General features: G+C 46.2%; 1 protein-coding gene across 4 annotated transcripts in view; it reads right to left on the bottom strand.

Annotated features, from left to right (window-relative positions):
• Positions 1 to 18,835, bottom strand: part of PRXL2C (peroxiredoxin like 2C) — a 36,663-nt gene extending 17,828 nt beyond the window's left edge. For 2 of the 4 annotated variants that reach the window (XM_014592117.2, XM_014592096.2), the window contains exons 1-6: positions 18,725 to 18,835; positions 18,521 to 18,682; positions 18,072 to 18,140; positions 15,402 to 15,455; positions 15,124 to 15,229; positions 4,155 to 4,286 (exon numbers count right to left, since the gene is read on the bottom strand). In XM_014592117.2, the coding sequence (XP_014447603.1) occupies positions 4,155 to 4,286; positions 15,124 to 15,229; positions 15,402 to 15,455; positions 18,072 to 18,140; positions 18,521 to 18,682; positions 18,725 to 18,754 (553 nt within the window). In that variant the 5' untranslated portion in view covers positions 18,755 to 18,835. Of the gene's footprint in view, positions 1 to 4,154; positions 4,287 to 4,339; positions 4,624 to 10,220; positions 10,753 to 15,123; positions 15,230 to 15,401; positions 15,456 to 18,071; positions 18,141 to 18,520; positions 18,683 to 18,724 lie in introns of those variants that run through there. The other 2 variants (XM_014592156.2, XM_014592139.2) reach the window with 2 other exon arrangements.
• Between the last annotated feature and the right edge of the window lie 163 nt (positions 18,836 to 18,998).

Raw genomic sequence — 18,998 nt, forward strand, 5'->3', positions numbered from 1 at the left:
ATCAACATCATAATCTGACCTGAGGCGCTGAGCTGGTTAGCCAATGATGGGTAAGAGAGTCTAGCTGACCTTTTGCCACTTCCTCCACCTAAGAAAGGACACCCATCTTGCTCTGGGTGGTTCCCATGACAGGTAACCGAGGATATTTGGCTAATAAGACTCCAACCTAAGACAGGCACAACTCCCCCTGGTTCCCAGTCTATAAAACAGAGAAGGGGGACATGTGGGGAGCCACATGCACCAAAATGGCTGACATGACCTTCATACAAGGACCTTCAAGTATCCTTGTTCCGGGAGTAGACAATTCACCCTGAGACTTCCTCATTCAGGCAGGTCCTCAGTCAGGTCCGCGACAATTCCCGCCCCCTTTTTACCTCGCCTCCTGGCTTTACCCTTGAACACAGCAACCAATTGGTGGTTGTAGAATTGCATCCCTCATTGTACGACCAATCAGCTTCCTAACCTGTGTATAGACCTCTGCGCTCTCACTCAGGCACCCTGCTCGACTGTCCTGCAGGCCGGGACACGTGGCCATCCCCTGGGCTTGATTAATCACTTTCTGTGGGACCAGCAGTTAGCATAATGGCTATGTCGCTGGACTCCCATGTAGCTGACCACAGTTCGAGTCCCAGACCCAGCAGCTTAAACTCACACCGGGCGCGTGTGCATGCGTGCCCAAGATCCCGAGAGGAGAATAGAGGAGAGGAGATTGCAGCGTGGCCATCCCCCCTGGGGGGTGATTTCTAGTTTTCTGTCTGTCTCTCTCTGTCTTTCTGGCGAGGGCACGCGCCCTATAGTGAAAACCTCTCAAAAACACCATCACTTTCCTTTTCTTTGTCTCTGTCTCTGTTGAGCACATGCACCCTATAGCAAAAACTTAAAAAAAAAAAAAAAAAAGGCTTCGGGCCAGATGGTGGCAGAGTGGTGAAATTCAACACTCTGCAAGACAATCCCACACGGGAGTTTTCCAGTTCAAGTCCAGAGACCGCCCTGAGTATGCCAAGCATCTGCGTGCTAGGACCCAGGGCCGGCTGAAGCTAGGATAGATGATAGCGTCGAGACTCTGCTCTACTTGTCTGTTCTCTCTCTTTCTCCCTCTCTCTGAAGAAAGAACTAAATAAAAACCTGGGGCAGCTGGGGGCCTAGAAGTTAGGTGGCTGGACCCCACATAGCCAACTGTGCGGTTCCAGGCCCGGACGTGGCACGTGACAAACACACTGGGTGTGCGCGAATGCCCAGAGTCCTGAGAGAAGAGTGCAGGAGAAGGGCTTGTGGTTGTGGCCTCCCTCTCAGGGGCGCTTTCGCTTTCTCTCTCTCTCTCAGGAGTGTGCACGCTCTACAGCATACTGGAAAATAAAATAATAAATAAACACGTTTATAAATATGGCTTGATGTAATTCTGAACTGATTTGTAGGACTCATTTGTGTAAAACTGGGCTTTGTTTCCTCACTAATCTAACTGGTATAAATTTACGGGAAGAAAGGAAAGGGAAATTTTAGCTACGGTGCGCCAACTGCAAAGAGCCAAAAAAGTCATAAAAACCCAGTGAAAATCCAACTTCTAAAGCTTTCTTCTCAAAACTCGGAAATTTATAAACGTGAATTTACATTTTATAACTTTTTTTTTTTTTTTTTTTTTAAGATTTTTGCCATAGGGGGCATGTCCCTGCCGGAGAGACAAACACAGAGGAGAAGTGAGAAGTAACCTCTCAGGGGGATAGTCACGTGACAGTCCCTTCTCCTTTATTCTCCTCTCCGGACTTTGGGCACAAATATACATGCACCAGCTAGGTTTTTCTTTTTTAAAGATTTATTTATTTAATTGTATTTGTTATTATTATTATTTAACTTGACTAGAGAGAGAGAAAGGGAAAGGGAAAGCAAGCCTTAGGGCCAATAGCTGGCATAGTGGTTAAGGGCACTGGACTTCCACTTGGCCAACCATGGTTCAAGTCCCAGACCTGGCAGCTTGCTTTCTCACTTTCTCTCTCTCTCTCTTTCTCTCTATGCCCCCTCTCTGATAAAATTTAAATAAATAAATAAAGTTAAATAAAATAATTAAAAAAGAAAAACAAAGAAAGCCTCTAAGTCCGGGACTCAAACCGCTGTTGGTATGTGGGAGTCCAGCACCTTAACCACTATGCTACCTGCTGGCCCCATCCTGATATGTTTTTCAAGCTACTGGGTCTGGGACTCGAACCACAGAGCCAGCCCTGTGGATCCAGTACCTTAGCCACTATACTACCTGCTGGCTTCTAATTTTCTAACTCTCAGAAATAATCCTCACTAACATAGACGATTTATTATTATTATTTCATTTATTTGTTTTTTGGAGAGACATTTGCTATAGGACATGTGCACTCACTAGAAAGATAGAGACAGAGAAACAAAAAGTGAGAAATCAGCCCCCAGTGGGGATGGCCACACCGTAATCCCTTCATGCTCCATTCTCCTCTCGGGATCTTGGTCATGCATGCACACGCCCGGGATGTATTTCAAGCCTCTTGGTCCAGAACTCAAACCGTGGTTGGCCATATGGGAGCCCAGCAATATAACCATTACGCCATCTGCTGGTCCCAACACGAACAATTTAAAAGAAGAAGAACCAAGACAAATCAGCTTGTGCTGCAGTGATGTCGGCTCTCTGGCACTGCCGCATCTGGCTGTCTGCCCTTACTACACCTGAATGTGGGCGGGGCTGGGGGCTAACATTCAGCATTTCACAGGTGCAGCCAAGGGCTCTTAGGTGAGCCCGACTGATGACTAAAGCTGTCAGATGTGCATGGCTTGTAGTCATCCCAATAGAATAAGTAGTTCCTGGCGTCGATTTGCATGCTGTTGCTCAGCAAGTCTCCTAGCTTTGTTAGTTTTAAATAACTGGATAATTTTATTGACCCCAAAAATTCATGATCTTCCCCATTCAGAAATGTTTACTTCCACTGAATTTTCTTTCTTCCTCCCATGAGCACAAGCGATGGAGAGAGGACAGAGGTGCTCCTGACAGGGCCCTGCTGTTGCAGTCCCGCCCTGGCCAGCCTCAGGTCCTTTGCACACACGTGCCTGGGAGTCTCACCGAGGGCTCTTGATGCAAACTGGGACCCTTCACATGTGGGCCCGCCTCAGAGTGCCATGTCTGACTGCTACCCCACCATCTGACCCTCTCCACTAATTTATTAAAGAATCTTTTTTAAAAAAATAAGTTAATTTTATTATTATTTTAATTTGTTATAGGACATGTGTACTTCCTAAAGAAAGAGAGATTGAGAGAGAGAGAGAAGGTGAGAAAGCAAGCCACCAGGTCTAGGATTCAAACCCCAATCAGCCATATGGGAATCCAGTGCCTTAACTACCCTGCCACCTGCTGGCCCCAAATTTATTAAAGAATCTTACGGCCATATACACATCACCAGCTCACGGTTGACTCTCCCTATCCTAATACCTGAAATCACTTAGACATAAAGTGATGAATACATGAATCAAATAAATATATCAAAATACACAGAAGCCTCTAAAAATAAGAGATGCCCCCTATGAAAATATAGCATCCTAACTGTTGTCTTTTTAAATAAAAACAAGAAAACAAAAGTAAGAGACTGGATTTGGCTATGTTGCCCAGGCTGGCTTCAAACTCACGATCCTGCTTCAGCTTCCTGAGCAGCTAGAACTACTACAGGCCTGCACAAGCGTGCCCAGCTCTAGCCATGTACGTGTGACGTCTGTCTTACTTTACTGACCAAAAAAAAAGGGGAAGAAAGTGTGTGGTCTCTGTATATGTAAAAGGTGTGAACTGCCAACTTCGGGTATTTAAAAATTTTTTTTTCCAGAAGGCACATGTACTCCCCAGAGAGAGAGACAGAGATAGAAGGAAAGCCAGATAGTAATCCCCTCTTCCCAACCCCCCACCTCCCACCGTGGGGAATGATCCTGCTATGCTCCCTTCTCCTCTCTCTCCCCCTCCTTTCAGGACTTCGGGCATGCACACACACACACACACACACACACACGCACGCACACACACACACACGCACACACCACACTCGTGTCTGAGCTATATCTTAAGCTGCCGGGTCTAAGATTTGAACTGCTCAGTCAGTCATGTGGGATCCTGCTCCCTTAACGACCAGCTGGCCCACGTCCTGGGTTCTGATGCTTACCTGGACCTAAGATGAGCGTTCCGCCTTGCTGAGCCGGGTCTCCTTGAAAATCAAAAAGCGGACCGGTCACTGCCCGCCACAGACTCTGAAGGCTTCCTGAGAGCAGATTTGACTTTATGTGGGGGCTCTGTCCTGGAATATTGAGAATTATCTTTAGATAGGACTTTGCATTTAATTAGATATTAAGAATATTAGTATTTCTAGAAAACATTCTTTTTTGTCTTATCTTACTTTCTATTTTTTTTTTCAAGTTTATTTATTTCTTGATAGAGACAGACAGACAAGCACCCCTAAAAGGGACTCGATGCCATGACCCACCACCAGTCACAGCCAGCCTGGATGACGGACACACACACGCACACACACCAGCGTGTTCAGTGAGAACCTGGGACATGCAGACCCAGGTGTTACCACTGCGTCGCCACCTGGTCATTCTTTGTCTTCCAAAGAACAATTTCTCAACTTTTCACTATAAAAAAAAAAAAATTAATTTTATTATTAATATCATTTTGTTTTAAACTCGGCCAGAGAAAGACAGAAAGGGAAAGTGAGAAAGCAAACTGCCAGGCATGGGACTCGAACCACAGTCAGCCATGTGGGAGTCCAGCGCCTCAACCACCACACTACGTGCTAGTCCCAACTTTTCACTACTTTTAAAAAAAGAATTATGTATTAAATTAAATTCATTATTATTTTATAATTTGCTATAGGGCACATGTGCTCACCAGAGAGAGAGAAGGGGGGGGAGTGAGAAAGCAAGCTGCCAGGTCCAGGATGTGAACCGTGGTCAGCAATCTGGAAGTCCAGTGCCTCAAACACCACGTCACTACTGGCCCCCAACCTCTCACTATGACATCGTGGCCCAGATCATTCTTCGTCCAGTGCAATGTTGGGTGTTTAGGAGCAGCCTGGCTCCCACACCACTAATGTCAGCAGCACCGTTGACCAAGCGGTGACACCAAAACTGCCTTTAGATGATGCCAGACGCACCCTGCAGGGCGTGGGAGGCACATTCCCCAGTTAGGAACTACCATCCTAGACGCAGATGTGAAGACAGACAGAGAATCTGCTGCCACAAAAAAGCATCAGTTAGGGGTTCCTGAAATTAGCAGTGGTGTCCATTTTTTCAAATATTTTGCAGGAGCTGGCAGGTGGTGTGGTGATTAAGACACTGCACTCCCACATGGCTGACCACAGTTCAAGTCCCAGACCTGGTGGCTTGCTTTCTCTCTCTCAGAGATCTCTCTCTGTTTCTGTCTTCTAGTGCATATGTGTGCCCTACAGTAAATTTATTTTTTTTTAAACAATTATTTTAAAGGCACCTGCTGGTTGCTCCATAGTAAATTTAATAATAATTATATTAATAAGTAAAATAAAATAAATATTTATTATTTTTTTAGAGGTTTTTGTTATAGGGCGCGTGTGCTCGCCACACAGAGAGAGACAGAGAGACAGAAAGCAAGAAATCACGCCCCCAGAGGGGATGGCCATGCCGCAATCCCTTCTCCTCCGTTCTCCTCTCGGGATCTTGGGCACACACCCACACACGCCCGGTGTGAGTTTTAAGCCACCGGGTCCAGGACGTGAATTGCGGTCGACTACGTGGGAGTCCAGCGCCATAGCCATTATGCCAACTGCTGGTCCCTATTTATTATTATTATTATTTGCCAGAGAGTACATGCGTTCACCAGAGAAAGAGAGAGGTTGAGAAAACATACCCCCAATAGAAATGGCCCCACTGCAATCCCTCTCCTCCATATCTCCTTAGGGATTTTGGGCAGGTGTGCACATGTGCCCAGCATGCAGGGTCCTGGATGCAAACCACACAGCTGACCATGCGGGATCCAGCCACCTTATTCACCACACCATGGGCTGGCCCAAGGGTTTCCACTTTAATTCCCCATTTATAATGTGTTTACTAACAGGTAGTTACTCCTTTTCTTTCCTTCTTTCCTTTCTTTCTTCTTTCCTTTTTTTTTAAAAAAAGAGTTATTGGGCTCAGCAAGTGGCATGGTTGTTAAGGGTTGTTAAGGGTGCTGGACTCCCACATGGCAAACTGTGGTTCGAGTCCTGGACCTGGCAACTTGCTCTCTCTCTCTCTGTTTCTCTCTGGTCAAATTAAAATAAATAAATAAATAAAGTTAAATAAAATAATTCTTAAAAAAAAGTATTTAACCTTATTCATCATTATTATTATTGTTTACTTTTTTTTTTTTTGAGAGGTTTTTGAGAGGGCATGTGCACTCACCAGAAAGACAGAGAGAGAGAGACAGAGAGACAGAAAGCGAGAAATCATCCCCTCCCCCAAGGGGAATGGCCAGGCCACGATTCGTTCTCCTCTCAAAATCCTGGGCAAGCACATACATGTGCCTGGCCTGAGTTTAAGCCACCGGGTCCAGGACTCAAACCACAGTCAAATACATGGGAGTCCAGTGACAGAGCCTTACGCCAATTGCTGGTCCCTTACTGTTGTTTCTTAATTTGTTACAGGGCACACGTGTTCACCAGAGAGAGACAGAGAGAAAGAAAGAGGTAAAGTGAGAAAGCAAGCCACCAGGTCTGAGACTTGAACTGCAGTTGGCCATGTGGGAGTCCAGCACCTTAACCACCACACCACCACTGGCTCTACATACTCCTTTGAGAGACATTGTGCCACAGACTGTTGGTCAAAACCTGTTTCCTATTTCTGGGTCCACACCTAAACTATATTTTCCAATTTTCCTTACAGTTAAGTATGGCATGTGACTAGGTTTCTTTTTTCCTTTTGAGAGAAAGAGAGGGAGGGAGGGAGGCGGCAGGTACTCTAACCTTAGCCAGCCTGGGTCACGGGCATGCAGGTGCACATGCCCAGGGAAGCCCCGGGAAGTGACTCCAGGACTCTCCCACACGGTGCAGCAATGTTACCACAGCACCTTCGCCTGCCCCGGTAGGCGGCCATGTCCTAACCACTGAGCCAAACAGTGAGCTATGCTTCCAGGTCGGTCCCTGAAGGGCTCCGCGGGCGATTCTGTGTGTCCTCCTACACTCTTGGAAGGCTTGGGTTGAAAATGGCAGGGCCACAAGATGGAAAAGGCTGGGCGGAGAGGCCCCTGGAGAGGTGTGCCCTTTCCGAACACATCCCACCACGCTATGCTCCTGGGCCTCCAGGGCGTGCCATGACATCAGGCTGCAGCCGCCTCTCCCACTTCCTGGACTGGCAGCTTTCTGTATCTGTTCTTGCTGTAATGGAGACTTCATTTTCATCCCCTTTAGCAAGCTCGGCCCTTTTACTATTCTTGCAACTTATTTTTCTTTTATCCCTGCCTTTTGTCTTTTTTCTTTTCTTTTTTTCTTAAGAATTATTTATTTTTATTTATTATTATTTTGAATTCACCAGAAATAGACATAGAGGGAAAGTGAAAAAGCAAGCTGCCAGGTCTGGGACTTGAACCACACCTGGCCATGTGGGACTCTAGTGCCTTAACCACGTCACTTGCTGGCCCTGCTGCCTTTTGTCTTGCCCCCCTTTAGGTTTTTGCCATAAGATGCGTTCACATGCTGGAGAGAGAAGAGAGGTAAAGTGAAAACATGACCACCTGCCAGTCCAGGAAGTGGGAGAGGTGGCTACAGCCTGATGTCACAGCGCGCCCCGGAGGCCCAGGAGCGTAGCGAGGTGGGAGGTGTTCGGAAAGGGCACACCTCTCCAGGGGCCTCTCCTCCCAACCCTTTCCATCTTGTGACCCTGCCATTTTCAACCCAAGCCCTTCCAACAATGTAGAAGGACACAGAGAATGACCACCTGTAGGGAAGGTCACGCCACAGTCCCCTCTTCTCCATTCTCGTCTCGGGACTTGGGGCACACGTATGCACCCAGTGTGAATTTCAGGCTGCTGGATCCAGACTGGAACTGCTGAGTTGGCCATGTGGGATCCAGTGCCTTAACCACCACGCCACCTGCTGGCCCTTGTCTGGCTTTTCTAGCCTCCTATTTTGATGACTAGACAGGCTTTGACCAGCCTGATGTCCTAATACGTCCGAGCAGCTATTATTTTGCTCCACTGCTGGGACTCTTCTTTTATGCTTACATGATGATGAACATTCATCTTACCAAGAAACAAATACAGGCTTACTAGCTTAGAGACACGAGTGAAAGATTAAAAACGTTAAGCCAGGAGGCACATGCACTTGAGAGAAAGAGAGAGAGGGAGGGCGAGGGAGGGAGGAAGGAGAAAGAGCAAGAGAGGGAGGGGGAGAGAGAAAAAGAACCATCCCATGGAGCCTGGTCACACCACAATCCTTCTGCTTCAGTTCTTCACCCTATTAGAATCCCGAGCACACGTGCACATGCCTAGCATGTTCTTCAAGCTACCGGGCAGGTCTCACACCCTGGTCGTCCAGCTGGGACTTGGCTTCCTCCATGTAGCACTGAACCACAGTGAAGCAGAGCCGACGGAAAAGATTGCATTTTACTGTCTTATAGCATTCAATACCAAATGTGAATGTTCAGAAATCCAAACTATCTCCTTATGTCCAAAGAAAGGGTCAGGGGACCAGCATTTGGCGTAATGGCTTTGTCGCCGGACTCCCACGTAGTCGACCGCAGTTCGAGTCCCAGGACCCAGTGGCTTAAACTCACGCCAGGTGTGTGTGCATGCGTGCCCAAGATCCTGAGAGAATGGAGAAGGGATTGCGGCATGGCCCTTCCTCTGGAGGGTGATTTCTTACTGTCTCTTGTCTCTCTCTTTCTGGTGAACGCACCCTATAGCAAAAACCTCTCAAAAAAAAAAAAAAAAAGAAAAAAAAAAAAAAAGAGGGTCAGTTAATGTTGCAGAAAATTTAGAAATTCACCTAAAGGAGATTCACAACTTGGACTTGAACAATCTGCCGTCAAACACGATCCAGCCTCAGCTGGCCCAGATGGGGCACCATGTGTATAGGGAAGCCTCGGGATGCGAACCTGGGACAGTCCATGTGGGTCCAGCAGTGAGGTGTTACAGTAGAGCTGTACCCTCGAGTAAGAGTATTCTGAGACCGATTCTAAAATGTATACTGTATGCTTTTTGTGGAGGAACATTAAGCTCTCATTATTTCATGAGAGCTTAATATTTTCTATTTGGCAATAAAGTACTTTTAAAAATGTATTTATAATTTTAAGTTATCTATAGGGCAGATGTGCTCACCAGAGAAAGAAAGAAAGAGAAAGCATGTGAGAAAGCAAGCTGGTCCGGGTCTCAAACTGCAGTCGGCCATGTGGGAGTCCAGTGCTTCAACCACCACGCTACCTGCTGGCACCTGGCAATAAAGTACTTTAACACAGACTGGAGAAGTTTTTTTTTTTTTTTTGTAATTTATTTAATTTTATATATTATTACTACTTTTTGCTGTAAGGCACCTGTGTTACCAGAGAGAGGGAGGGAGAAAGAGAGAAAATGAGAAAGCAAGCCACCAGTACTGGGACTCGATCCAGTCAGTCATGTGGGAGTCTAGCAATTTAACCATCATGCCACCTGCTGGCCCCTGCGGGAGGAGTTCTAAGCACTTGTATATACTGTCTCCTATCATTACAAGTATATATTTGGTCTAGAATGCATCTGTTTACTTTGCAATTCCATATCTTTATTGTGGCAGTGAATGGGGAGGTGTTAGAAAGTGAAACTCACAGTTTATATTTGAAGTGCTAAAAGCTACACAGACCTTACACGTGCTGAGACTGCTGCAGCCCATGGAAACACTGCACAAGAACTAAGCAGTCTGCACTGCTGCAGCTTCCCACACACAGAGAGAAGGGCAAACTCTGGGCTTGTATTAGCTCATCTTTACCTTTTATTTTTTTACGTTTTTGCCATTGGGGACATGCACTCTTTGGAGAAAGACAGAGAGAGATAGAAAAAGGGAAAGTGAGAAATTACCCCCCAGCGGGGATGGCCATGCTACAGTTCCTTCTCCTCTAGTCTTCTCTCAGGATTTTGGGCATGCATTCACAAGCACACGGTGGGATTTTCGAGCTGCTGGGTCTGGGATTTGAACCACAGTTGGCCATGTGGGAATTCAGCACCTTAACCACTATGCCACCTGCTCCTCCTAATTTCTGTTTTTTATTTCTTTTAAGTTTATTTAAAGAGTGAGAGAAAGAGAGGGAGAACCCCATCCTCAGCCAACCCAGAACACAAGTGCACATTTGTGTGCTCAGCTTGTACAGGGAGGCCTGGAACACAAACATGTGACCTCACGTAGATCTGGCACCCCAGGGGGTTGCAATACTGCTGCAGCACTGTGTGGCCCCATCATTAATTTTAATAAAGGTTAGCTTGCTTTCTCTAAGAACACCAGCCAAGGGATCATGGCATAAATTGTTCTCAGATCGTCCCTGCTGCTCCATCCCCACTTAGGGCCTGCGGTTTCTTTCTAGTCAGTTACCACAACCGCACTGCCAGCATCGTTGGCTCTGAGTCGGCACTTCCAGCTTCCACGCAGACGTCTCACTTCTCTGCTTCAAAACTTGCGTGACTTTCCCACTGCCCTCAGGATACTGCAAATCCGAACTCTGGTGAGTCATCCTGGATTTCACATGAACTGGCCGCAACCTGCTCCTTGGTTCATACAACTTCCCAATTGGTTCCTAGATTCCAGTCAGAAGTAAGGATCTGCACTTTTCCAAATGAGTCTTCTGTTATTATTATTATTTTTTAAAGAGATAGGGTTGAGGGGAAAGCAGGTAGCATGCTGGTTAAGGCACTGGACTCCCACATGGCTGATGGCAGTTCAAGTACTAGACCTGGCAGCTTGCCTTCTCACTTTGTCTCTCTGGTGAGCACATATGCCCTATAGCAAAAATAAAAGAATAAATAAAATTAAATAATTCTAAAAAAAAAGAGAGAGAGAGACGAGGTCCTGGGGACAGCAGGTGGTGGTGTGTTGATTAAGGCACTGGAATCCCATGTCGCTGACTGTGGTTTGAGTCTTGGTGGCTTGCTTTCTCACTTGCTTTCTCTCTCTCTCTGGTGTGCACACAAGCACTGTAGCAAAACTAAAAAATAATAATGATAAATAATATTAGATAAATAATTCTTGAAAAAAAAAAAGACACACTAGTCGTGTATATGTGCACACTCAACATCCCAGGAGGAGAATGGAGGAGAGGGGACTGTGGTACAGTCATCCCCCAGGGGGGTTTTCTCACTTTCCCTCTCACTGTCTTTCTCTGGCAAGTGAACACGCCCCATGGAAAAATCCTAGAGACAGGGTCTCACTATGTCGCCCAGGCTGGCCTTGGACCTGCCACCATCCTGCCTCAGCCTCCCAAGTTGCTGAGAGCAAAGCTGTGTGCCACCACCCCTCACTGTGCCACATCTGGCGTGCCTTTGTGCCTTTGCACAACCTACATTCTGTCCAGAGCACCCTTCCACGCCCTCATTTTACCAGCTGGCTCCTTTAAGAGTGCGCCAGGATTCCATATCCCGAGAAACCCACCCGGATCCTTTGTTCCCCTTTCATTCCTGACCCAGTATCCTGACAGGTTCTCTGCCATCACAGGTTCTTGGACTACGCTCTAACGGGCCATGTGTGTCTCCCAGGGCAGATCAGGAGCTCTGGAGGCAGGACTGTTTCATCCCTGTTGTCTTGGGAGCATCCATCAAGTGAGTGTTAAAGACAAGTGCTTAGAATTTGTTGAGAATGACTGATTTGAGTCGGGACCAGCAGGTGGCATAATGGCTATGTCGCTGGACTCCCACGTAGTCAACCGCAGTTTGAGTCCGGGATCCGGTGGCTTAAACTCACGCCGGGCGCATGTGCGTGCATGCCCAAGATCCCGAGAGGAGAATGGAGAAGGGACTGCAGCATGGCCATCCCCCCTGCGGGGGTGATGTCTCACTTTCTGTCTCTGTCTGTCTGTCTGGTGAGCACATGCGCCCTATAGCAAAACCTCTCAAAAAAAAAAAAGAAAGAAAGAAAGTAAAAAAAGAATGATTGGCTTGAGTTTCAATTATCTGGCATTCTTTCTACCCAAAACACACATCAGTGCAAATTTTACTAAGCTCTATTAATTAAGGATAGCGAATATGGACAACATAATGATAGATAAACACCAAACTCCTCAACTAACAATACTACCTGGCCATTTTCTTTCTTTTTCTTTTTTTTTTTTTAAGAGAGATTTTTGCTATAGGGCGTGTGTGCTCACCAGAGAGACAAAGCAAGAAATCACCCTCCAGTGCCGGGATGGCCACGCCACAATCCCTCCTCTATCCTCCTGAGATTTGTCATGCGCCCAGTGTGAGTTTCAAGTTGCCGGGTTCAAGACTTGAACTACAGTTGACTACATGGGAGTCCAGTGATGTAACCATTATGCTATCTGCTGGTCTCTTATTATTCTTTCCTTATAAAAGTAAAACATACTTGTGAAAAATACCAATGTGCCGGCCCACTGTGGCATAGATAGTGCCAATTGCTTGGGAAGCTGGAAGCCACATGGGAGGCCCAGGTTCACTCCTCAGTAGATGTGGGTGCACTTGCGTGTAATCCTAGCTAATTGGGAGGCTGAGGCAGGAGAACTGTGACAAGGCGACAAGATCCAGTTCAGTCAAAAATACCTATCTTTGTCTCTCTTACTTTCCCTCTTCAAAAAGGGAAGAGATTACAAAAGCTAATATTCTCTTTTTTTTTTTTTAGAGGTTTTTGCTATAGGGCACGTGCACTCACCAGAATGACAGAGACAGAGACAGAAAGTGAGAAATCATCCCCCAGGGGGTATGGCCATGCCGCAATCCCTTCTCCTCCATTCTCCTATCAGCATCTTGGGCAAGCACGCACAAGTGCCCAGTGTGAGTTTAAGCCACCGGGTCCGGGACTCGAACTGCGATCGACTACATGGGAGTTCAGCGACATAACCATTACGCCAACTGCTGGTCCCACAAAAGCCAATATTCTAATTGTCATCCTTAAGAAATTAAAAAAATTTTTTTCCCTCCATCCTGTCAGGATCTTGGCATGTGCACAAGCCCAATGTGTTTGTTTGTTTGCTTTGTTTGATTTTTAAAGAATTATTTAATTTTATTTATCATTATTTTTATTTTTTAACTTGCTAGAGGGTACATGCACTCACCAGAGAGAGTGAGGGTGGGAGGTGGGGAGAAAGCAAGCTGCCAGGTCCAGGGCTCCAACAGCATTCAGCCATGTGGGAATCCAGCATCTAAACCACAGGTCAGCTGCTGGCCCCAACACTGCACTATCTTTTAAAGCCTTTTTCATTTTATGCAAATACACACATACATGGTCTTCAAAAATTCGTGGAAATGCACAGTATGGATAAACTATGCATGGACTTCAAAATGTTTTGCATTGAGTGAGCCATGGCAGTTACAGCAGCTGGATCCCACGTGGACAATTATGTAGGCTGAGTCTTAAAATTGGTGGCATGATGGGGCTGGCAGGTGGTGTGGTAGTTAAGGGCATTGGACTCCCACATGGCTAACCACAGTTCGAGTCCCAGGCCCGGCAGCTTGCTTTCTTACTTTCTCTCTCTCGTTCTGTCCCTCTCTGGTCAAATTAATATAAATAAATAAAGTTAAATAATTCTTATAAAAAAAAAAAAAAAAAACCTGGTGGCATGAAAATCATACCAGGTGATTGTGCATTCCCCATGGAGGAATGCTTTCTCACTTGCCCTCTCTCATTCTGCCTCTCCTGTGAGTGCACATACCCTATAGCGAATTTAAAAAAGATCTTTTTGGGGACCAGCAGTTAGCGTAATGGCTATGTCACTGGGCTCCCACGTAGTGGACCGTGGTTCGAGTCCTGGACCCAGTGGTTTTAACTCACGCCGGGCACATGTGCGTGCGTGCCCAAGATTCCGAGAGGAGAATGGAAGAGAAGGGATTGCGGCGTGGCTATCCCCCAGGGGGGGTGATTTCCTGCTTTCTGTCTCTCTGTCTGGCGAGCACATGCGCCCTATAGCAAAAATCTCTCAAAAAAATAAAAAACTTTTTGAACAAAAATAAACTCATACCTTTATTTCATTTTTCCATGGACTTCTTGAAGTACCCTTGATACATACACTATAAATTTTTTTTAAGTAAGATTGTTTTCATGAAAATGAGATTATACTGAAAATACTGTTCTGCAACTTGTTTTCTTCCTTCAGCACATTCCTTCAGCAGTATTTTACCAACTGAATTCCGTGTCATTATACCCACAAAATGAATCTTTCAGAGTCTGATGTATCTGGAACACTTATTTATTATTATTATTATTTACAGAGGTTTTTGCTACAGGGCGCGTGTGCTTGCCAGAAACACAGAGACAGACAGAGAGACAGAAAGCAAGAAATCACCCCCCAGAGGGGATGGCCACACCGCAATCCCTTCTCCTCCATTCTCCTTTCGGGATCTTAGGCACACGTGCATATGCACCCAGAGTGAGTTTAAGTCACCAGGTCTGGGACTCGAACCACAGTCGACTACATGGGAATCTAGCAACATAGCCATTACGCCAACTGCTGGTCTCTATTTATTATTTTTAAAAAATATTTATTTAATTTTTACTTATTATTATTTTAAAATTTGCTATAGGGCACACGTGCTCACCAGAGATAGAAAGAAAGCAAGTTACCAGGTCTCAGACTGGAACTGCAGTTGGCCACATAAGGGTCCAGCATTTGGAGGCCAGCAGGTGGTGTGGTGTTTAAGGCGCTGGACACTCCCACATGGCTGACCATGGTTTGAGTCCCAGACCTGGTAGCTTGATTTCTCACATTCCCTATTTTTCTGTGTCCCTCTCTGGTCAAATTAAAATATATGAATCAATAAATATAATATATAATAATAATAATAAAAAGAGTCTAGCACCTTAACCACCATGCCACCTGGACCACTTACTAAAATCATAAAAGGCAGCCGGGTTTATGAATTTACTATTTGTTTCTCTATGCGTACATATGGAAATGTGAAAATACACCCCGGGAGTGTTCTACTTGAGACATGGTATGGCTTACCTGAGAAGGCAGTTTCTTCACCTCTTTTCAGTCCCAATGTTTTATAAATTTCTCTCTTAGGATCAACATAGATTTCATGAGAATAACCAGTCAGTTTGCAGAAAGGCTGAGAAGAAAAGATAGTTGGAATTTTTCTAAGAACGAATGGGAAAAGTAGTGATAATCTTCAGCCAACTTCACATACACTCTGTGGTTCAAATGGTGTAATTATATCTGAAACAGCTTTCATCTGCTTCCCGATTTACTAGTTTATTTTCCTTTTTGTGCTACATACTTACCTCAATATGATGGTAAGATGACTGTCCAATCACTATAAGAGTGACGTTTGCTTCCTTTAAGAGAAAAAGATGTCGTGTATATTAGAAACCATGTTTTATACAACCTCCCCTAATTCAACTCTTCCGTTTCCTTCTAATGCCACCTATTGGCCTCCAGCAGAATGGAATAAATACTAGAACTGTGTGAGTCAAAGAAACATAACCTAAGAGGTTGGATCAATTCAGATGACCTTTTGCTAAGTAAGAACTTCAAGACTTGGACCTGGCAGATGGTATGGTAGTTAGGGTGCTGGACTTCTACATGGCCAACTGTGGTTCAAGTCCTGAACCTGGTGGCTTGCTGTTTCACTTTCCCTCTATGTCGCTCTCTGGTCAAATTAAAATAATACTAATAATAATTAAAAAAAATAATTTCAAGGCTTAAAAGGTAAGACCTAAAACTGTAAACTACTGGGTTACGAGTAAAGTTATGATGTAAAGGGGAAAAGCCCATAATACAGATCTGGGCAATGATTTCTTAGATGTACTGTAAAGATTACCAAAGTCGATATTCTAATTGTCATCCTTAGGAAACTTTGTTTTTTTCCCTCCATCTTGTCAGGATCTTGGCATGTGCACCAACCCAATGTGTGTGTTTGCTTTGTTTTTAAAGAATTATTAATTTAATTTATCATTATTTTTATTTTTTATCTTGCTACAGGACACATGCACTCGCCAGAGAGGAGAGGGGACTGTAGCATGGCCATTCCCTGGAGGCTGATTTCTCACTTCCCTCCTCTCTCTGGCAAGCACAGGTGCACTACGGCAATCATGTAAAACATATCAAAACATTGGATTGTACTACCAGAAATATATACAATTATTATTTGTGAATAAAAAGGATATGCAGAGGAACAGTAAAAATTGTTCTCCCAAAATGATGGTCAAGAATTCTCTGTACTCCAAAAAAGTATACATTAAGAAAAAAAAACTGGGTGTTGCTGGACTCCCACATAGTTGACTGCGGTTTGAGTCCTGGACCCAGAGACTTAAAACTCATGTCGGGCACATGCGTGTGTATGCCCAAAATTCCAAGAAGAGAATGGAGGAGAAGGAATTGCAGCATGGCCATTCCCCTGGTGGGGACTGATTTCTCTCCCTGTCTCTCTGGCGAGCACACGTGTCCTATAGTAAAAATAAAATCTCTCTAAAAAAAAAAACCAAACACTGGGACCAGCAGTTAGCATAATGGTTATGTCGCTGGACTCCCATGTAGTTGACCACGGTTCAAGTCCTGGACCCGGTGGCTTAAACTCATGCTGGGCGTGTGTGCGTGCGTGCCCAAGATCCCGAGAGGAGAATGGAGAAGGGATTGCGGCAAGGCCATCCCCCCTGAGAGGTGATTTCTCACTTTCTGTCTCTCTGTCTTTCTGGCGACCGCACGTGCCTATAGGAAAAACCTCTCTAAACAGAAAAAAAAGAAGAAAAAAACACAAAATATTGGGACTAGCAGACGGCATAATGGTTATGTTGCTGGACTCCCACGTAGTTGACCGTAGTTCAAGTCCTGGACCGAGTGGCTTAAAACATGTGTGTCCAAAATTCAGAAAGGGGAATGGAGGAGATAGGATTGCAGCATGGCTAACCCTACTGGTGGGTGAGTTCTTGCTTTCTGTCTCTCTCTCCAGGAAGCACACACCACCTGTAGCAAAAGTCTATGAAAAAAACCCTATAAAAGTGGGATTATTTAATCAATTTTATCTTTTCACATTCCGACTGATAACATTTGCACAAAACAGTGTTATCAGCCCGCCCAATGCGTCCACTCAAAGAGCTCTCCTGGGAAAGAGAGCCGTGTTTGATGAAAAACATGTTGTGGTTGTCCTAGACACAGATCTTGGCAGTCAACAAATACATATTTCCACTTTTAAAAAAAATATTTATTTATTTATTTATTCACCTAATTTAATGTGACCAGAAAGAAACAGAGAGAGAGAGAGAGAGAAAGTGAGAAAGCAAGCCACTAGGTCTGGGACTCAAACCGTGGTCTTACATGTGGGAGTGTCCAGCGCCCCAGCCACTACGCCACCTGCTGGTCCCATATTTCCACATTTAAAACATGTATTTTCCTATTATGAGTAACTATTTGTAGTGTAACAAAAAATAAAGGGAAAAAGTCAATAATATCTAGCATTTGTTTTGGAGCATTATCATTCAACATTTTGCACAAAAGCAGGTTACCAGATAATGCCAACATTATTATTATTTAAACACTTATTTATTTAATTCCATTTGTTATTATTTTTTAATTTAACCAGAAAGAGACAGAGAGAAAGAGAAAGCGAGAAAGCAAGCCCAGGTCTGGGACTTGAACAGTGTTCGCCCACGTGGGACTCCGGCACCTTTAACCATCATGCCACCTGCCGACCCCACCAACATTTATTATGATAATCAGTAAGTTTATATGCAGGAAACAACGAATAAATTAGGATAGAAATAAGTCTCCAAGGGGCCTCTCTCCTTCTGGAGGAGCTGAAGAAGTGTGAGGGGCAGAAAATCTGGGTTTATGGGTGCACGTCTGGAGGTCACGCTCCACCCCCCTACCCCCCCACTGCTTACACTAATAGATGACAAAGGACTCTGGCAAAGTCGCCCTGAAGCAGGACGCTCAGCCACTCTCAGGAAACTTACTTGCAAAAAACTCTTGGGAATTTTGGCCAGATCTTCGACATACTCCTTGCAGACGTAACACAGGAAATGCTGAAATCCAAAACCGCAAAAAGCGCCAAGTTAGCAACGGAGCACCTCGGGAACCAGACTCGGCCACGGAGTTCATCGGGCCTGCAGCCCATCAGCTCGATACTGTGCGGACGGACGAAGGTGTCGGCGCACTCAAACCCGGCCGCGCCCAGTCCTCTCCTCGCTACGCAGCCCCGGCGTGGCGGGCTGTTTTTCCTTCCCGTAACGGCAGCGAGAGCAGCGGCTCGCACGCCTCTGGTGGAAGACGGTGAAGTGGGCCGAGCTCGGCCCACCCGCGTTCTCGCCCCGGCCCTTCCGAGGCCCCCCGACCCGGGGCCACCGTGGCAACCTCCACCCCAGCCAGTGGGCGAGGTCCTCGCTGCAGGTCGCCCCGCGCTCACCCGCACGAAGACCACGACCGCGCGTCGCTCCCGGAACAGCGCGCCGAAAGGCACCGGGTTCCCGGAGGCGTCCAGCACCGGCAGCTCGGCCACAGCGTCCGCCAGGGGTTGTCCGCGCTCAGGGCCGGTCGGGGCCAGCGCCGGGGCAGCGCAGCCGCTGACCTGCCGTGTGAACAGGGCCGGGGCAGCAAAAAAAAAGCTGACCTGCCGTGTGACCAGGGCCGGGGCAGCCATCACCCCAGCGTGAAAAAGCCAGGGGTCGGCTCCGGTCGCGCAGGTCGGCCAAAGCGCGAGTCTGTCTGCTAGGGGCGCGGCGCCCACTGCGCAGGCTGGGCGTGGCCTGGGCGGGGACCTGGGCGTGGCGTGGCCGGGGCGGAGCCTGGGCGGGGCGGGACTACGCAGAGTTACGGTCCTCTTGAGTCTCTTTTCACCCCGCCACCGCACTGAGGAGCTGGCGGGCCTTTGGCGGGCCTTGTTT

This window comes from Tupaia chinensis, unplaced genomic scaffold (genome assembly GCF_000334495.1).
Source record: "Tupaia chinensis unplaced genomic scaffold, TupChi_1.0 Scaffold000007_1, whole genome shotgun sequence".
Taxonomy (NCBI): domain Eukaryota; kingdom Metazoa; phylum Chordata; class Mammalia; order Scandentia; family Tupaiidae; genus Tupaia; species Tupaia belangeri.